Source organism: Lepus europaeus, chromosome 1, assembly GCF_033115175.1.
Source record: "Lepus europaeus isolate LE1 chromosome 1, mLepTim1.pri, whole genome shotgun sequence".
Lineage (NCBI taxonomy): Eukaryota > Metazoa > Chordata > Mammalia > Lagomorpha > Leporidae > Lepus > Lepus europaeus.
Window position 1 is genome coordinate 175170649 of NC_084827.1, and position 20278 is coordinate 175190926.

Here is a 20278-nt window from a genome sequence, read left to right on the forward strand (position 1 = left end):
GACTCAACCCAGTGCTCCAATACGGGACGCGGGCATCCCAAGCTGCACCACAACGCTGCACCAGCCCCCAAGCTTCTGTACAGATTCTGCACTCACAGCTTCCACTCCGTCCCGTCGCCTTCCTGTCTCCTTGCTGTCTGCTGAAGCTGCTCCCTTGTCACCAAGAGCCTCAAATCCCACATCCCCCTCTCAGCTCTCCTGGTTAGTTAACTCCCAAACACTGTGTGTCAGCTGCTCTTCGCCAGGCACTGGAGACTCCCGTGGAAGCAGTCAGCAGCCATTGTTTGTTCACCTATCTTCCCCCTTTAACGTCCAAGTTTCTTCACTACCCTCCAGCGTTCCTGCCTCCCTGCCCCTTGTGTGCCACCTCCGCCGAGCCTTCTCCTGTGGCCACCCCTCGCGCCCTGCACGTGTCCCCTTACACACCAGCACATCGGGCTGCTGGGGACTGCAGGTCTCTGGGCCGCTGCACCAGTGACCCCTGTGGATGCTCTTTCAGACCGTGGTTCTGCAAGAAGGATCTCACCGCGTGGCTGTGCACCTGCTCTGTGCTGGGAGGCACTGTGTTCAGCACTTAGCAGAGCCATGAAAGCACACAGACCAGTCGCTGTTTGCTGCTGGTAGCAGAGGAGACACAGGGAGAAGGAAGGCGATGGAATTTAAAATCTCCTTGGAGATTCTGCAGTGCTCCCTGGGTGGGGTGAATGTCTGTTCTTTTGTCGGAGACATGGAAGACTTGGGATTTGACATTTAACCTGACCTCCCAGCTTGCAGGGATGAAGCTTCTCACGTGAACTTCACAGCTGCACTCCTAGCTGGTCTGTCAAGGGGGTCACAGCCACCTCTTCCTGGCTCTTCAGCCTGCCCACATCCCCAATCCTGCCTCCTGCAAGCGACTCTTATCCTGGCCTCTGCCCGTGCTTTCCCGAGTCTCTGTTTCCTTGCCTCTGTCCTGATGCCAGCCCCTGACCAGACCAAGGTCTGGAGCCACTTCCAGAGACCTCTCCTTCAGGGTCCTGTAGCACAAGCGGTTCTCAAAATGTGGGGCTGGGGCCTTCGGGGGTCCCCAGTAACCCTGTGATCATTTGTGGGGTCAGAACTATCCTCATAATACTGAGACTTTATTTCCTTTTTCACTCATTTTTTTTCACAAGTGAATGGTGGCATTTTCCGGAAACTACATAAGCTGTGATGTTATCACTCTGATGGCTAATAGAATGTGTGCTTGTCTATCTGTGTTTTCTAGAATTTTCTAAGTTGGCTTAGGGTATAATTATGTTGAGCTTTTAGAGGCTCATTTAGTTTTTTCTCAGTAACTTTTATGTGCTCCCACTGGTTATCTTCATTATACCTGCTATAATTTATGTAACCTCATTACCATCCAATAAACTATTTTGATATCCTATGGTTTTCCTGTGTGGAAATACAAGAGGTAGTTGTCCATGGTTGTCTTATTTTTCAATAATATTTAACTATTTTAGCATAAGTTTATGAGTTTTAAAACTACTAACATTCTTAATTTTAGAATTTAATATTTTTTTAATTTTTATTTATTTATTTATTTTTTGACAGGCAGAGTGGACAGTGAGAGAGAGAGAAACAGAGAGAAAGGTCTTCCTTTTTGCCATTGGTTCACCCTCCAATGGCCGCCGCGGTAGGCGTGCTGCGGCCGGCGCACCGCACTGATCCGATGGCAGGAGCCAGGTGCTTCTCCTGGTCTTCCATGCGGGTGCAGGGCCCAAGGACTTGGGCCATCCTCCACTGCACTCCCTGGCCACAGCAGAGAGCTGGCCTGGAAGAGGGGCAACCGGGACAGGATCGGTGCCCCGACCGGGACTAGAACCTGGTGTGCCGGCGCCGCAAGGCGGAGGATTAGCCTAGTGAGCCGCGGTGCCAGCAGAATTTAATATTTAAAAATTAGTATTTTTTGTTGTATTTAAGGGTGAATCATTAGTTTTAGGAAGATTTTTTTTTTAATTTACTTATATATTTGAAAGGCACAGTTACAGAGAGGGAGAGACAGAAAGAAAGGTCTTCCATCTGCTGGTTCACGGCAGAGCTGGGCCAATCTGAAGCCAGGAGCTGAGAGTTTCTTTTGGATCTCCCACACGGGTGCAGGGACCCAAGTACTTGGGCCATCTTCCACTGCTTTCCCAGGACATAGCAGAGAGCTGGATCAGAAGTGGAGCAGCTGGGTCTCGAACCAGTGCCCAAAGGGGATGCTGATGCCACAGGCAGCGGCTTTACCAGCTATGCCACAGCATAGGCTCCAAAAATCTCATTTTCTTAGCCCACAACTACACCACCTAAGATCAAACATGCTGAAAAAGATGAAACGGGGGCCAGAACTGGTGTGGTAGGGTAAGTCTCTGCTTGCAGCATGGGCAACCCCTATGGGCACTGCTTGGTGTCCCGGTTGCTCCACTTCTGGTCCAGCTCTCTGCTATGGCCTGGGAAAGCAGTGGAAGATGGCCCAAGTGCTTGGGCCCCTGCACCTGAGTGGGAGACCTGGAAGAAGCTCTTGGCTCCTGGCTTCAGATTAGCCCAGCTCTGACTGTTGCGGCCATTTGGGGAATGAACTAGTGGATGGAAGACCTTTCTTTCTGTCTTTCTCTCTCTCTCTGTAACTTACCTCTCAAAGAAATAAATAAAAAAAACCTTAAAAAAAAAAAGAGTTGGAACTGACATTTTAGAGGTTTTCCAACTCATGTGAGACAAAAGTTACTTTAAGAGATGCAAATATGACTGAAAAGGTATGTTTCCCTTGGCTTTATGAAGTTAAAATTTTACTTTTTTGATACCTCTAAGTTGTGGTATCATTTTGACAGCAACCATTCAGAGTTTAAGAAAAAAATATTTTAAATGTAGATGTGATGAGTTTGCTAAAAGCCAAAAATTGATCACTACAGCTTTTCAAATAAGAAATGAAGAAGCCGCTAGAGTCCCATCCGGCCTGCTGGTCTACCTCACGGTGGGGAGCGAGGCACCTCGGTCCAGGCTCCTGGCGTTGCTGAGTTGCCTCTGGATGGGAAGTCAGCAGAAGAAAACCCAGCAGAGCACTTCCTAACGACACAAGAGCCAACGAGTCTGCGAGCTGCAAACATGCGGCCGAGGTAGGATCTTCCCGCCTAGAACGGTGCTGGCGTCTCACACACTGCCAGTCAGCAGAAATGGCTGGACCTGTTTCGCTTGCGTTCATCCAGCATTGGTATCTGCTCATCTGCAGCGAGTTCTCAAGAACGAACACAAGTGGTGCCGAGACCGTCGCAGTGCTGAGTGACTTGGTCACTCTCGTGGCTGATCTGGGAGCAATGGTGTGGATGTTTGCCCGGGAGGGAGCTGCTGAAGCCTTGGCCCGAGGCCAGGCAGTGACACCTACAGGTACCCACGTCACTGTGATCTTCATCACCAGGCACCTGCAGTCCACTATCGGCCAGATTTACGGAAGGGGATCCTCGTGGAAACAGTGGAAGTTATTAACTGTCGTCAAGTCTTTTGCTGTGGTGTGGCCCATCTTTTTTTTTTTAAACACACAGGCTTTTTTTTTTTTTTTTAAGATTTTTTATTTGAAAGGCAGAGTTACAGAGAGGCAGTGGCAGAGAGAGAGAGAAAGAGAGAGAGAGGTGTCTTCCATCTGCTGGTTCACTCCTCAAATGGCTCCAATGGCCAGAGCTGAGCTGATCCAAAGCCAGGAGCCAGGAGCTTCCTCTGGGTCTCCCACACAGATGCAGGGGCCCAAGAACTTGGACCATCTTCCACTGCTTTCCCAGGCCATGGCAGGGAGCTGGATTGGAAGAGGAGCAGCTGGGACACGAACCGGCGCCCATATGGGATGCGGACACTGCAGGCGGCAGCTTTACCCGTTACGCCACAGCGCTGGCCCCATGGGTCCATCTCTTTTTAATATTGTTTGTGACCAAATGGGAAGTGAGCATAAGCCATGTCTGCTTCACATAAAAGTGCAATGCGTGTCTGGAAGAGAAGCAGCTTCATGCCTGAGCTTCAAGTGGATCTGTTGTTTTCAGGTAATGCCAGGCTTGTATTTGGCAGACACACGATTAAGACGTGAGGCTGATCATTCAAGGAAAACAACTGTGTACTTGCTGCTGATAAAATATTCAAGCTTTCAGAAAGAAATTAGAGGTTTTGGAGAAGTTACATCAACCCCCATGAGCCCGTCCATTTCCCAGTGCTTAAAATGTCTTTCAATACCTTATGTTCTGTTCTGAGGAACTTGGTGGTAAAAATGTACATAGCATGCAATTTTTAAAAGTTTTCTTTATTTCTTTCTTTCTTCTTTTTGACAGGCAGAGTGGATAGTGAGAGAGAGACAGAGAGAAAGGTCTTCCTTTTTGCCGTTGGTTCACCCTCCAATGGCCGCTGCAGCCGGCACATCTCGCTGATCCGAAGCCAGGAGCCAGGTGCTTCTCCTGGTCTCCCATGCGGGTGCAGGGCCCAAGGACTTGGGCCATCCTCCACTGCCTTCCCGGGCCACAGCAGAGAGCTGGCCTGGAAGAGGGGCAACCGGGATAGAATGCGGCGCCCCAACCGGGACTAGAACCTGGAGTGCCGGCGCCACAAGGCGGAGGATTAGCCTGTTAAGCCACGGCGCCGGCTCTTTCTTTCTTCTTTCTAAGATTTATTTATTTACTTTGAAAGAGCTACACAGAGAGAGAAGGAAAGGCAGAGAGAGAGAAAGAGAGAGAGAGAGAGAGAAGGAGAGAGATACACAGAGAAAGCTCTTCCATTCGCTGGTCCACTCCCCAAATGGCTGCAAGGGCCAGAGGTTGGCCAGGCCGAAGCCAGGAACTCAGAGACCCATGCCGGTCTCCCGTGGGTGGCAGGGGCCCAAGCACCTGGGTTATCTTCTGCTGACTTTCTAGGTGCACTAGCAGGAAGGCGGATCATAAGCAGAGAAGCAGGTTTTTTATTTAATAATTATTTATTTGAGAGACAGAGAGAAGGAGAGACACACAGAGAGAGGTCTTCTATCACTGTTATACTCCCCAAATGATCCCAGTGGTGGAGATGGGCCTATCTAAAGCCAGGAGCCAAGAGCTTCTTCCGGGTCTCCCACATGGGTGCAGGGGCCCAAGCACTTAGGCAGTTTTCCACTGCTTTCCCAGGCCATAGCAGAGAGCTGGATCGGAAGTGGAGCAGCTGGGACTTGAACTGGTGCCCATATGAGATGCTGGCACCACAGGCCGAGGCTTAACCTATCATGCCACAGTGCTGGTCCTGAGAAGCCGGGTCTTGAACCAGGCACTCCAATATGGCTATGGGAAATATGACCTGTACCCTGTTTAAATAAAACTGAGGGATCATATAAAAGATATAGAGAAGGCCACGGACATGATCTAAGGATATCAGTCCTGTCTGTTCAGTAAGAACAACAGGAGGATTGAGCACTTGTCAAGTGACAGGACCCAGACTCCAATGCCAGACTGGCCGTTCTCAAACTCTTCCATCTCAGGTCCCCTTTACAGTGGAGCTGGGTATCGAACCCCAGTACCCGGATGTGGGACGTGGACATCTCGACCACCAGGCCAAGCATCCTGGACTCAGCACTTCAATCACCCTAGGAGATTCTGTGACCACAACTAGACAGACACTGTTCTAAGTGAGAAACGAAAGCCAATCCACCATCAGCTACATTTTGGGGTCTTCCCTTTAAGGCCAAAAATAGAGATTTTTTTAAAAAATAAGATTTATTTATCTGAAAGTCAGAATTACACAGAGAGAAGCTGAGGTCCTCCATCTGCTGGTTCACTCCTCAGATGGCCGCAATGGCTGGAGCTGCACAGATCCAAAGCCATGAGCCTGGAGCTTCCTCCGGGTCTCCCACACAGATGCAGGGGCCCAAGGACTTGGGCCATCTTCCACTGCTTTCCCAGGCCATAGCAGAGACCTGGATTGGAAGTAGAGCAGCCAGGACTCGAACTGGCACCCATATGGGATGGTAGCACAGCAGCCGGCAGCTTTACCTGCTACGCCACAGTGCCGGCCCCAAGATTTTTTATTTAAAAAAAAGAAAAAAAACTCACTCACTGGCCACTTTTAAAGAGGACACAATTTATTTGATTGCGTGTAAATAAAAATCAGTGGACAAATGAGGGGAGAATTATGAAGCACATGATAGAAACACACAATTAATCCTTTATGGCATCTCCAAAGAACTGTGAATTGATAACACAAGCAGGAAATATTTGCTGTGATTCTTCAGGGCATTTTCTTTTATTCTCTTGTCAACATGAACAATGCAAGCAGGTCTTACTCCTTTCTGTAAAATGGAGACTTCTACGGATTCGGTAGAAGTCACCACTTCCATAAAGAGTCAGTCAACAAACACCTGTACGAACTGCTGAGAAGCTGTGAAGTGGATTGTCCTCCAAGCCAGGCCATTGGATGAAGAGTTAGTATTTACCAGTTCAACCAGCAATGTGTGCAAACGCACTGGCGACAGCACCACCCGTAACACTTAACACTGCTTCTGCTTAACTTGGTGTTGTCAGAAAAATGAACGCAATGAAGTAACATAGCCAGTTTTAAGACACCTAGTCTGGTTTTCAGTTGGATCATCCCGATTACAAGGTTAAGTATGTAGCATTGCCTTAGCTTTTAGGGTGACTTTTACTAAAGTAGACTTGAATTCTTTAACAGCAGTCAAAGCTACGATGATACCAAGTAGGTCATTGGCTTGAACCCAATGGAGTGTGACATGCGATTGATTATCTACAATAATTCACGGGTAGTTCTAGGTCCCCTGGAGGTGATAGGGAGGATGCGCATGCGCCGTGCTTTGTGTCTCCCTTTCATTAGCTGCCTTATTATTACTTTGGTGATGCGTTCTTTACATAACCCCGCCCAGTAGACATGCAGCAGGGAACAATGGAGAAGAAGCAAAAGGGAAACTTGTCCATTCAATCACTTGTCAGTAGCCCAAGAGGGCTTGGCAAACTCCAGTATGTCTGAAACTGCTGGCTAGAAGTAGGCTTGGGGTAGCGCTCTCTGATGCCGCTCCTCCCAGCATTCCTGCCTCCAATCACCAGAAATAATTGAGACTGGGCTCTTTTCACTTTAGGTAAATTTGACCCAGGACACTAACAAGGGTATTAAAGAAGTGTGTGTATGTGTGTGTGTGTGTGTGTAATGAGAAAACTGTGAGTAGAAATTTAAAGAATGTGTTAATAAGTAAGACAGCCAGAAATGTCAGAGTGCTTCTGGGAAGAATATTCTGCAGTCTGAAAAATGTTTGGCTTAGAAAAATAGACATCTCGGATAAAGGAGGGGCATTTATGGGGTGTCTGGGATCACTGTCCTCTGCTATATGAACTATTTTTCTAACTGTGCCGAGCTCACACAGGAATGGTCTAAGGAAGAAGAAACCTTGGAGGGGGCTGTTACCTGCCCACCCCTGCCAATGTCAGGTGCACCAGCATCTTCCCTTCATCACCCTCCTAACTTGATAGTCTTGGGTTCGGGATGAGCAACATGCTTTACAAGTGATTTAACCTCTGAAATCATATGTTAGCAACTATCAGCAAGAGAAACTCAGCAAAACGCTGTGAGAGATCCCAGATCATGCTCAGAAGCTAAGACAGGCTGAGGGAGGCGAGCGAAAATGTTTGAGTCATAGCCCTTGATTCATGGATTTGAGTACAAATATGGCTTCCGCTAAGGAACTCATTAGTATGATTTATTTGTTTGGATTTTATCTTAAGATTCAGTTCTTAACTGGATCATATTGAATCAGGATTGATGGCAAATGCCTTCTCTTAGAGGAAGATTCATAAATTGTACTCACTACTTGCAGAATCCTTTCATAAAAATATCAACTGTGTCTCTTTAATTGTACTGAATGATATTATCTTTGACATTGGAGCCTGCCTTTGTTTTACACTGGTAGATCAATAGCTCCCTGTAATACATAATTTCCGAAGCCTAGTCACATTGTTGTGCTTGAGACCCGTTCACCCATAAGCTCTCTGGAAGCAGATACTCAGGTTCCACCTTACAAAGGAGTAGTTGAGTTGAAGTTTTCATTCTCTGTCTCTGCAATAAAAAAGCTGCATCTGAAACCCTGGTCTCAGTGGGTGACAAGAGAGAATGGTTTTCCCAAGGGCATGTCTTCCAAGCATTCCAGAGGCTGTCACCAAGGGGCATTGTCATCTCTAAAATGCACGTAGTCCTTGCTCCCTCTCCAGCGCTGCCTCTCCCCACACAGGCAGTGCTGCGTACGAATGAAGCAGTGACAACGGCATTGACAAGTGACAGCACCAGTCACTGGACAAAATGATTTCCCACCTATGTCCCAGGCTCCTCACCGCAGCCACGTGAGGTAGGCATGAGCACAACAGTGAAATGCAACACGAAACCTTACGGACACTCAGCATGTGCACCGTCCATGTGTTTTCTTCTGGATTGTTCTATAATTTGAATACACGGTTGAATGAGTAAAAAGAGTATTCCTATCATGTAAAGCAAACCACATATATAGAAGGAAAAATCATATTTTTGTGTGATGTCGTAGATCCACCCTACAAAACAAAAAAAGAAGATGTTCAGTGCAATGTAGTTGATAAATAAAAGTCAAGAACCCAAAGCGGGCATTAATGACTACAATAAATTCTTCTATAGGGATTTCTATGTCATTTTTGTGCACAAACATTTTGTTAGCCATTCTGAAGTGCATGCTGTATCAGCCAATGTTCCCAGCACCTGGAGATGGCGGCATTCTTTTTTTTTTTTTTTTTTTAACCCCTGGGTACTTTTCCAAGCAGCAACAGTGGTGTCCAGCCGAACCACAGGATTAACCTCTGCTTTGCCATCCTCACGTTAACTTGGAGGCCAGAAGCCTGCAGTGAAAAATGAAATCTAATGATTTTCTTTTTTCACAAGTACAGACACTAATGTTTTCCAAAACTTTGGAAGCCCTTCTGAAGAAGACATGTGAACTTCCGTTCATTCTGAAATAGCTGAGGGCAAACATCTATTGTAGAAAGAATCACAGTGCCCAGGCTCCGTAAGGGTCACATTTTCAGCTACAAAGCTTTAATGTTTATATAACTCTCAATCGTCAGACAATGAGCCTCTGATGACACTGAATTATCAGCTCTTTTCAAATAACAATTCATAATTATAGTCTAACACTTTCACATAATTTTATTAGGCACTCTGTAAAATACTACTCTATTTCATGAATTCTTAAGACAGCAATGTGCCTTTCTTTTATGTGTCAGTAAGAAAGATTCTTGTCAATGCAAATGTGACTCAATGTTTTCTTGGGACTTTGAAAAATCCATTGAAATGTCAGAGATGTTAAAATGTCAGGGGTGGGGGTAGTGTGTGTCAGAAACTATGAAATATAACATTTCTTTACTTCAGTGATGGATTCTAAGAAGAAGACCCACGCCATGGATGCCCCATAGCTCCAACAGCACGGATCCCACATGACTCCCATGTCATGGTTCCCACGTAGCTCCCACGTCATGGTTCAACCATGTGAACTGAGGACTGAGTAACACACAGAATTTGATTTATGGTAACATGAACATTTTGATGACTTTTCTCATTTTTTTTCTTAAATCCATTTTTTTTTTATTTGACAGGCAGAGTTAGACAGTGAGAGAGAGACAGAGAGAAAGTTCTTCCTTCCGTTGGTTCACCCCCAAATGGCTGCTACGGCCAGCGCGCTGCGCCGATCCGAAGCCAGGAGCCAGGTGCTTTCTTCTGGTCTCCCATGCGGGTGCAGGCACCCAAGCACTTGGGCCATCCTCCACTGCCCTCCCGGGACATAGCAGAGAGCTGGACTGGAAGAGGGGCAACCGGGACTAGAACCTGGTGCCCATGTGGGATGCCGGCACCTCAGGCAGAGGATTAACCAAGTGAGCCACGGCACTGGCCCCGACTTTTCCCATTTTGGTCACTGCATTAATCAGCAAAAGCTTAAATAACACATGTATGATTTAAGGACCAAACATAAGTATTCTGTGGCCACTTTTAAAAAATACCTTTAAAAACGTAATTGCCAATGAATGCATACATGCAATTTAACCTTCCTCCACCAAGGAATAGCTCCGTAGAAGTGACCACAAGGGAATGCAAATTAGTACAACAATATGGAGATTCCTCAAAAAACTAAACATGGATATATCCTATAACCCTGTTTTCCCATTTCTGGAAATATATGCAAAGAAAATGAAGCCAGCAGATGAGATACCTACACTCCCATATTTATGTAGTCAAATTCACAATATCAACGAGATGGAATTAACCTAGATGTCTGTCTCCTGATGAACGGATAAAGAAAATGTGGTACATACACAAGACGGAATACTACTCAGCCATAAAAAAGAAGGAAGTCCTGACGGACGGAAGTGGAGATTATGCTAAATGAAATAAACCAGACATGGAAAGACAAATTACATGTTTTCTCTCCTCTGTGGAAGTTAATACGGACAGAGAGAGCATAAGCAATGTGGGGCTGTCATATTATTTGGCATATAGACAGTCAATAGTCTTCACTGGCTTAAGTCCCCTACGTAGTGAAATATCCTTCCTTCTCACTTTATGATCTTGTCATGAAGCCCACCTTATGTGATACTACATCCCCAATTTAAAGAAAAATAGCACACCTGTGTTTGTGTGTATTTAATGTCTACATATGGGTGCTATGTGGTGGAGTAGTGGGTTAAGCCAGCACCTGCAATGCCAACAACCCAAATGGGTGCCAGTTCGAGTCCCAGTTGCTCCACTTCCAATCCAGCTCTCTGCTATGGCCTGGGAAAGCAGCAGAAATGAGCTAGAAGTTGTAGATGATTACAAACTAAGACACAAATTTATTATTTATTTGGCTAGCACTGTGGCATAGTGGGTAAAGCCGTTGCCTGCAGTGCTAGCATCCCATATGGGCGCCGGTTCAAGTCCCAGCTGCTCCACTTCCCATCCAGCTCTCTGCTATGGCCTGGGAAAGCAGTAGAAGATGGCCCAAGTGCTTGGGCCCCTGCACACATGTGGAAAACCCAGATGAAGCTCCCAGTTTCGTCCTGGTCCAGCCCTGGCCATTGTGGCATTTTGGGAAATAAACTAGTAGATGAAGGATCTCTCTGTCTCTCCCTTGCTCTTTGTAACTCTGCCTTTCAAATAAATAAATAAATCTTTAAAAAGTCTACTTATGAGGTGGATATGACAAAATATTAAAAATTATTAAATCTAAAAAAAATATGATTTTTTTTGACAGGCAGAGTGGATAGTGAGAGAGAGAGAGAAACAGAGAGAAAGGTCTTCCTTTTTGCTGTTGGTTCACCCTCTAATGGCCGCTGCGGCCGGCGCATTGCGCTGATCCGAAGCCAGGAGCCAGGTGCTTCTCCTGGTCTCCCATGTGGGTGCAGGGCCCAAGGACTTGGGCCATCCTCCACTGCACTCCCGGGCCATAGCAGAGAGCTGGCCTGGAAGAGGGGCAACTGGGACAGAATCCGGTGTGCCAGCGCCGCAAGGCGGAGGATTAGCCTGTTAAGCCACGGCGCTGGCCAATATGATTTTTAAAAGCTACCACAAAGACTATGAACCTGTCCCTCTGAGTTCCTGGTTATTATTTATGGGATTTTATTAATTGTATCCAGTGAATAATCAGTATGCCTGGATTTTCTATTTCCAGGGATTAGTCAAAGCATTGATAAGGGAAAACAAACCATAGCACAAATATTTATAGTTCTTCTTTTAACAGGTTTAAAGCTATGAATTTTGGATATATTTTAAAAGATAATAAAGTTTTTCATTTGATATAAAATGGAAAAGAAAAACATCAAACTCAGTGGATCTGGCCTAGTAAAATGCTCTATCAATTTTTCTTAATTCATAATGTGAAACAAGCAGGAAAAAAAGAGATTGAACATACACTATCCAGGTAAGTAGATTACATACTGTTACAGCCTTAAATTGAGTTCAGTTTTTAAAAAAATCTTGCATCTTCCTCCTTAAAAGCGAAGCCTTTGCCAAAGCATCCCCACGTGCCCCAAGCTTCGAAAGTACTTCCTATTTTATTTTTTTTAAAAGCACACCCAACTTCACCAAACAATTTAACATGGTACAAATTGTAGGCGCAGCCTTAAATGTTATGCTAAGCTAACTCCAGGAGTTTCCCACAATCCTCTCTTAGGATTTATTTAGGAAGAACTCGGGATCTCTCTTCGGTGCGGGTTTTACTATTGCCAGGCAGCTGCTCAGCAGGAGAGGAGAGCCAGCAGCAGGTGAGGAGAGCCAGGGCTTTGCCGTGAGCTTTGCCACAACTCCTGCAGAGAGGAGATGTGTTGACAAGCTGCCCTCCTCCGGCATCCCGCACGCCTCTCCCTGGGGTTTGAGTTCAGTTCCTTGATTCGAAAACTTGGACCCAGCCACGAAGCTGAATCGAGAGCTTCAAGTAAAGTCTGGTTCCCTATTAAATCACATTCCTTTTTCCTTTGAGTCTGTCCAAAGCGAGTATCTTTTTTTCTTATTAAATAGCTTTTGGGGGCCAGTGCTGTGGCACAGTCAGTTAAAGCCCCAGCCTGCAGCGCCGGTATCCCTTATAGGTGCTGGTTCAAGTCCCAGCTGCTCCACTTCCAATCCAGCTCCCCGCTAATGTGCCTGGGAAAGCAGCAGAGGATGGCCCAACTCCTTGGGCCCCTGCACACGCGTGGGAGACCTGGAAGAAGCTCCTGGCTTCAGATTGGATCAGCTCTGTCTGTTGCAGCCATTTGGGGAGTGAACCAGCAGATGGAAGATTCTCTCTCTCTCTCTCTCTCTGTTTCTTTCTCTCTCTCTCTCTCTCTCTCTCTCTCTCTCTCTGTATAACTCTTTCAAATAAATAAAATCAATCTTTAAAAAGATAGCTTTTTGGTGGGAGATGCTGCAAACCATTGTTAAAGCTGTTGGACTTTATGCAAATGAAGGCCATTTAGATTCTTGGACAGCCAAGTCTGGTGACTGAGCTTTGCTGCACTGTACACCGGAAATGGCTAGAAAACCACTTACAGCCATTCCATGTTTAAAGGAGAGGAACAGACAGCCTAACAATATTGTCAGTGAATCAGATCAAGAGGCTCAGGCTGCTACATGACAGGGCTACGAAGTCTGATTGCACTCTCCTCTCCTAATGGAAAGGTGTGACTGTCTCACACGGCACTAAATTGCACCAGAGTTTTAAATGCCAGTGGAAACCTCTCTGAAAAATGGGGAACACAGTTATTTCTCAACACATTGCTTAAAAAAAAAAAAGGAATTTGGTCGTAATTTTCCTTGAAGCAAACCCAGCTAAGCAGTCACTTCCAGCCCACCTCAAATTTCTAGCAAGAATATTACATGATTATTTAGCCACTGCCACGGCCATTCCCTCTGGCCCTGTACTGCCTAAGTACTAGGCTCACTTGTCACGGCAGCGTTAGCTCCTTGGCTGGCACAGTCAGTGAATTCAACACAATGCAGGGAGCCAGTCAGTGCTGTTGACCACTCTTTAGTGCGCGAGCCCAGTGCAAGGAGAACCCCCCACACACAAGGGAGGGAAGGGCCCTCCTGGTTGTTGACCGGGAGAGGCTCCTCTGTGCACGGACACGCAGTGCACAGAGGCTCCCGAGCATGCGTGCAATGGCTTCTGCCATCAATGGCGGGTCACGTCCCGCTGCAGATCCGCTTCCGGGGAGGCAGAGACAGGACCTGGTGACTGAGGTTGGCTGTAACTCAGGAAAGCCCACCAGAATGCAAAAGAGCGAGACGCACAGGACCCTGGGAGAGGCACAGGGAGGCCCTGCGACACAGTTCGACGTGTTCTCCATCACCACTGAGCTGGGCAACTTAGCCCGGCCGTCACATCCACACTGTGAGGCTGTTATTGAAATCTGGGAGTCACTGAGAAAACAGCCCCAGGTTGACCTGGAGAAGCAGAGCGTGCCCTCGGGGTCATGCCAAGGACCACTGATACCAGATCTTTCCACAAACAACATATCTGCAGGACCTCCAACAAGAGGGCCGAGCAGCCACTCCTACGCCCACCCTCAGTGGATATTTAAGGGCAACATCTCCAGCAGGTACCATGGGTTGACCAATCCAACCCCCAGTCCTAGTTCTGTTTTCCTTTCCTCCCCAGTAGGACAGAGTCCAGAAAGCAAAATATTCCAGTTTCCAGCTCCCTTCTGATGCTTGGACTAGCCGGACAACATAGCTCCGGACAGTCAGCTGTAAGTGGAATTCTGCCAGAATTGAACCCCTCCCCCCATTTCCTCTGCTGTGTTATAAAGGATGATGTAGTGGCTAGAGATACAGCAGTCATTATGTGACCATGAGGGAAGCAGCATGAGGAAAAGCTAAGATCTCAGGGGTGCCATCCAGGGTCATCTGGCCCCAGGACTCCAGACTTCCAGTCATGTGACACAATTAAACCTGTTTAGGGGCCGGTGCTGTGGCATAGTGCTGTGGCCCTCCACCTGTGGCATCAGCATCCCATATGGACACCGGTTCTAATCCCGGCTGCTCCTCTTCTGGTCCAGCTCTCTCCTGTGGCCTGGGAAAGCAGTGGAAGATGGCCCAAGTGCTTGAGGCTTGCACCCATGTGGGAGACCAGGAGGAAGCACCTGGCTCCGGATCAGCCCAGCTCCAGTCGTTGTGGCCATTTGGGAACTGAACCAGTGGATGAAAGACCTTTCTTTCTGTCTCCCTTTCTGTAACTATCTCTTAAATAATAATAATAATAATAATAAAATAATAAAAATCTCTGTTTAAACACTGTTAGGTGTTTTCATACCCAAATGCATTCCTAATTCAAGGGCATTCTACGTTGTGAGATCAGTGAGTAGTTTCAAACCTATGAGATGCAACCTCACCCACTGTTACTCACTGTCAGCAGCAAACGCTGCACCTACATCTCTGTGCACTGGGGGAGACCAGGGGCAGCTTAATCCAAGAGCATCCCCGTACGTAGCCACAGCGTTCCCTCAAGTGATTCTCGGGCCTTCAGCTTTGCCTCTATAGCCAGTATTGTCAGCTGTGTGGGCAAAAATGCATGATCTCTTGAAGTCTAAATTCCAAAGGGAACTTAAAAATGGGTTTGTTGCTACTACAAGCCCTGTGCCACTGGGACCCTAACAGAGAAGGTGACCTTAGGGTCTGTAGAGATGCGGGGAGGGGAGCGGCACGGCAGGCTCTGTCCTCACCACAGGCTCCCACCATGCCCTGGGGTGCAGCCTTCCTGCAGAGGCTATGAGAATAAAGGGCTCGGAGGGGCCAGACGGGCAGGGGTGGGTGGGGAGGAGGCCTCGGAGCAGGCGAGGTTCAGCCGGGTCAGCCTGAAACACTGCAGCTGTGACGGTCACTCCCAGCCCTGGCTGACCACCCCGATGGCCACCTCCAGAGAGCTCCCTGACGTTGCCATGTGACCCCAGCCCCTGCCACTCTATGGAGGCTCTTGCCACCTTGCCACCTTTGCTCATACCTGGCAGCCTGGGGATTGCACTCACCTGTCCAACCCTGACCTGCCTTTCTACAAAGCCTAGCCCCGCTCACACGACAGGTTCAGAGAGGTGCTGGCCCAGACCCAACACTGGCTGCTGGCATGCCCCTGCGAGAAGCAACTTCTTCAGCAACTAATGCACGAGACAACCCTTAGCCTGGATGTTGCCAAAGAGTGGCCTCCAGGCCTGCATCCCCGCAGGTGCCCCTGGGATTATTCGACCTCACACAGCCACAGGGACTCTGTAGATGTGATGACATTAAGGACCTCGATGGGAAGGCGGGCCCAATACAAGCACAGCCATCCTTAAAAGGGACAAGAGGAGGCGGGGAGTCAAAACCAGAGGGCGACAGGAAGACACAGGTCTTAAATGCTGGCTTAGAGGATGGGGAACGGCCACAGGCCGAGGAATGAGGGAGCTTCGAGAAGCTGGAAGAGGCCGGGACGCCTGGAGAAGGAGCCCAGCTCTGCTGACATCTTGATTTCAGCCCAGCAGGGATTTCTGACATCTAGAACAGTAAGATCGTAAATGGTATTTTAAAAAAATTATTTATTTAATTGAAAGGCAGAGAGAGAGAGAGAGAGAGAGAGAGAGAGAGAGATATCTTCTATCTGCTAGTTCACTCCACACATGATTTTAACAGTCTAGACCAGGTCAGACCAAAGCCAGGAGACAGGAACTCCATCCAGGTCTCCCATGTGGGAGTCAAGGGCCCAAGTACTTAGGCCACCTTCTGCTGTTTCTCCAGGAACCTTAGCAGGGAGCTGACTGCAAGTAGAGCAGCTGGGACTCGAACTGGCACTCCACTGCGGGATGTTAGCATCACAAGCAGTAGCTTAGCCCACTATGACATAATACTGGTCCTAAGTCCATATTGTTGTAAGTCACTAATTTCACAGCAATTCATTATAGCAGCAATAGGAAACTAACACAAGACACAGCGCTGGATCCAGCTCGCACGAGTGTTCTGTTGAATGTAAACCCAGTGCTCGGAACATCTGGGAATGCCATCTAACATTTCAGATTCCTAGCTTGTTTCAGGGCACCAAACAATGCAACAGGCGATCTGGCAACAGCTCTCAGAATTTCTCGGTGACAAATCAGTCAGAACTGGACAGAGGTTGCCTTCTTCAGGTAGCATGGGGGCCTCCAGTAGTCCACTATTCCTCTCACCTTTCTCTCCTTGTTCCACCAGCCTGGCCACAGCATCAACAAGGATTAGAAGTTGTCTACAATCTAGGGCCTGGTGTCATGGAGTAGCAGATTAGGCCACCACTTATGACTCCAGCTTCCCACATCAGAATGCTGGTTCAAGTCCTGGATGCTCCGTTTTTGTTTTGTTTTGTTTTTTAAAGATTTATTTATTTATTTGAAAGGCAGAGTTACAGAAAGGCAGAGGCAGAGAGAGAGAGAGAGGTCTTCCATCTGCTGGTTCACTCCCCAAATGGTTGCAATGGCCGGAGCTGGGCCGATCTGAAGCCAGGAGCCAGGAGCCAGGAGCTTCCTCTGGGTCTCCCACATGGGTGCAGGGTCCAAGGACTTGGGCCATCTTCTACTACTATCCCAGGGTATAGCAAAGAGCTGGATCAGAAGAGGAGCAGCTGGGACTAGAACCGGCGCCCATACTGGATTCTGGCTCTGCAGGTGGCAGCTTTAAACCACTACGTCACAGCACCAGCCCCTGTTCTACTTCTGATCCAACTCCCTGCTAATACACCTGGGAAGGCAACAGATGATGGCAAAGTACTTGGGCTCCTGCCACCCATATGAGAGACTCAGATGTTGTTCCTGGCTCCTGGCTTTGGCCGGGCCCAGCCCTGGCTATTGTGGCCATTTGGGGGAGTGAGAGTCAGTGGATGGAAAATTCTCTCTCTGTCTCTCCCTCTCTCTCTGACTCAGCCTTTCAAATCAGTAAATAAAATTTTTAAAAATTATTTATTTATTTATTTATTTATTTTATTTGACAGGTAGAGTTAGTGAGAGAGAGCAAGAGAGAGACTGGTCTTCCTTCCGTTGGTTCACCCCCCAAATGGCCGCTATGACTGGCGCTGTGCCAATCCAAAGCCAGGAGCCAGGTGCCTCCTCCTGGTTTCCCACGCAGGTGCAGGGCCCAAGCACTTGGGCCATCCTCCACTGCCTTCCTGGGCCACAGCAGAGAGCTGGACTGGAAGAGGAGCAACCGGGACTAGAACCCAGTGCCCATATGGGATGCTGGCGCCGCAGGCGGAGGATTAACCAAGTGAGCCACGGCGCCAGCCCCAGTAAATAACATTTTTTTAAAGTTTATACTCTTGAGTGAATGGCCTTTGGGTTCCTAAAACATGCATTTGAAATGGGAGGGGGCAAGAATGGGAGGCAAAAGGAGCACGTATATGATATGATATCATATATACTTTGCTTGGATATCATATATACTTTTTATATATATGATATCATATATGCTTTGCTCGGACGTCACAACGCGAATGCCACGCCCCCTCAGGCCCGGGAGCGCGTACCTGCGAAGGGCGGCCCCAGCAGGGCAGAGATGCCGTTCGCGCAGATGATGATGCCGTAGGCGCTGGGCAGGCGCTGGATGCCCACCAGGTCCTCGGTTACCACCGGCATGAGCGAGAAGTAGCCGCTGGAAAAGCCGATGAGCGCGCAGAGGACGGCCAGGCCGGCGTAGGTGCGCGTGAGCGGCAGCACGAGGATGCTGAGGGCCAGCGTGAGGTTGGCCAGCAGGAAGACGTCCCACACGCGGACGCAGGGGCAGTCGGCCACGACGCCCAGGAACACTTTGCCGAGGATGTGCAGGACGGCGATGACGGAAGTCAGCGGGAACGCGTCGTTCTGCTCCGACAGGTTGTACAGGTGCACGATTTCGGGCAGGTGAATGAAAGGGATGACAAAGCTGCTGTAGGCAAACAACGCCCAGAAGAGGAAGGCCACAAACACGCGGTTGGTGAAGAGCGAGGCCGTCCCAAGGCAGCCCGAGGACCAGACCCCGAAGCCCCTGCGGGCGCGCACGGTGAGGCGGCTCACGGCCTTGAGCAGCCCCAGGGCTCGCGCGTCCTGCCCGGGCGGGGCCTCGGCGAGGCACTCCTGGCCTGCGGGGGCGCAGGGGGTCTCCTGCTTCCCCGGGCCGCCCTCCGGCTCCTCTGGCTCCTCTGTTCTGCCCGGGGGCCCACAGGACTTCAAGGATTCCGCCGAGTGCGCGGGCAGGACCCGCGGCTCGCTCCCTCCCGGGCCGTTCCCGTCCCTCCGGGGAGCCAGGGGCCTCATGAGCGCCCCGCACACGCACAGGTTCAGCGACACGGCGCCCTGGATGAACATGGCGTTGCGCCAGCCGTACTCGGCACACAGGTACTTGAGCAGCGCCGTCATCAGGAAGGTCCCGACCCCTGTCCCGGTGGTGCTGAGGCCCTGCGCCAGGGCTCGCCTCTTCTGAAAGTAGCGGCCCACCATGACCACGGCGGGCAGGTAGGCCATCCCGCTGCCGAGGCCTGCGGGCGACAGACGGAGAGTTCAGGGTCAAGTGCGGGAACAGCCCGCTGCACTTCCTCACACCGGGGTCTGAGTGCGAGGTTTCTCTCCGACAGGGCAAGAAGAGGGATCACAGACAAGCAGGGGGGCGGCCAGGCACCTGCGGGAGCCCCCGCCCCCGCCCACGTCGGTGCCTAGCCATTGGTTTTCCGGACTGGCTTTGCAGCACGGATTTCTCCAGGAAAACACAGAGCAGCATTTTCAAATCAGACCCGAAGCTCCACGCAGGAGCCACCGTGTCCCCTGGCACTGCCCGGAAGGCACAGTCGTGGCGAGAGTGACTGGCTTGTCACTCTGCTGACTGTGCTAAGCAACCAGGGACATATCTAGACACGAGGGTGAAGAGTGACTCTAGGCAATGTGCAGGAGCCTCAGGAGTTTGTTCTTGGATTAACTGGAAGAATAAAAGGAATTATGATGTACCCACCAATGGTACATAATGTCAAGAGCACACAGCGCTTACAGCCCTGAGTTTTGTCTGTTGAGGAACTAGTAGCAGTTTGTTGTTTATATAAGACAAAGTGCTGGTGGGGAAGGAGGTGTGTGTGTGAGAGATAGAGATAAAGATAGAGATAGAGATAGATAGAGATAGAGATAGAGAGCAAGCGAGCAAGCACGCTGGGAGCTCTCTGCACTGTCCGCTCAATTTCACCATGACCCTAACACCACTCTCACAAAATGAAGTCTATTAATAAGATACAGCTAGCTAAAATGCTGGTCTAGAGGTTGCCTTCCTAACTTCTAGACACAGAGGGAAACCATGAGCTCCACTCATGATGTCAGACCTCCTGACATCAGGCAGGGCCCCTAGCAGCATCAAAGAGCCTTTGACCAGCGTCCCTCCTGGCCGTGGAACAGTTTCCCAATCATCGGAGTCTGCAAGCGGGGCAGAGCCACGACCCTCAGCTGTTCCACGAGAATTCCCACCCAGCGCCCCTCATGGCCGCTGGGCCGGCTTTGTCTGAATTAGTTTTCACAACAACAGCTCCACCCCGCGCCCAAGGAGCTGGGCTTCCGCATTTTAGAGAGAGGGGTGTCACTGCACCCCACGGAAGACCAGGGACCGGCCGCAGGCCCCGCAGCAGGTGCAGCGGGCTCTGGGGCTGGAACGCGGAACGGCACCCAAGGCCTGGGCCCTCCTGCGCCCCCTGCTGTTCCTCAGCGGGAACCGCCACCGGGCGGCTGCCGGCGGATTGCGCCTCGGTCAGTTTCTAGAACAACCCGCACCCCGCAGCAACGCGTACTCAGAGCTAGAGGAGCTCGCCGCGACCGCC

The 20278-nt window shown here is 49.3% G+C and overlaps 1 protein-coding gene across 1 annotated transcript in view; it reads right to left on the reverse strand.

Annotated features, from left to right (window-relative positions):
- Positions 1 to 6089: 6089 nt before the first annotated feature.
- SLC16A14 (solute carrier family 16 member 14) overlaps positions 6090 to 20278 on the reverse strand; it is a 31115-nt gene continuing 16926 nt past the window's right edge. Inside the window, exons 4-5 of the mRNA XM_062202316.1 lie at positions 17978 to 18964; positions 6090 to 8537 (exon numbers count right to left, since the gene is read on the reverse strand). Coding sequence (XP_062058300.1) covers positions 8377 to 8537; positions 17978 to 18964 — 1148 coding nt within the window. The 3' untranslated portion in view covers positions 6090 to 8376. The remainder of the gene's footprint in view (positions 8538 to 17977; positions 18965 to 20278) is intronic.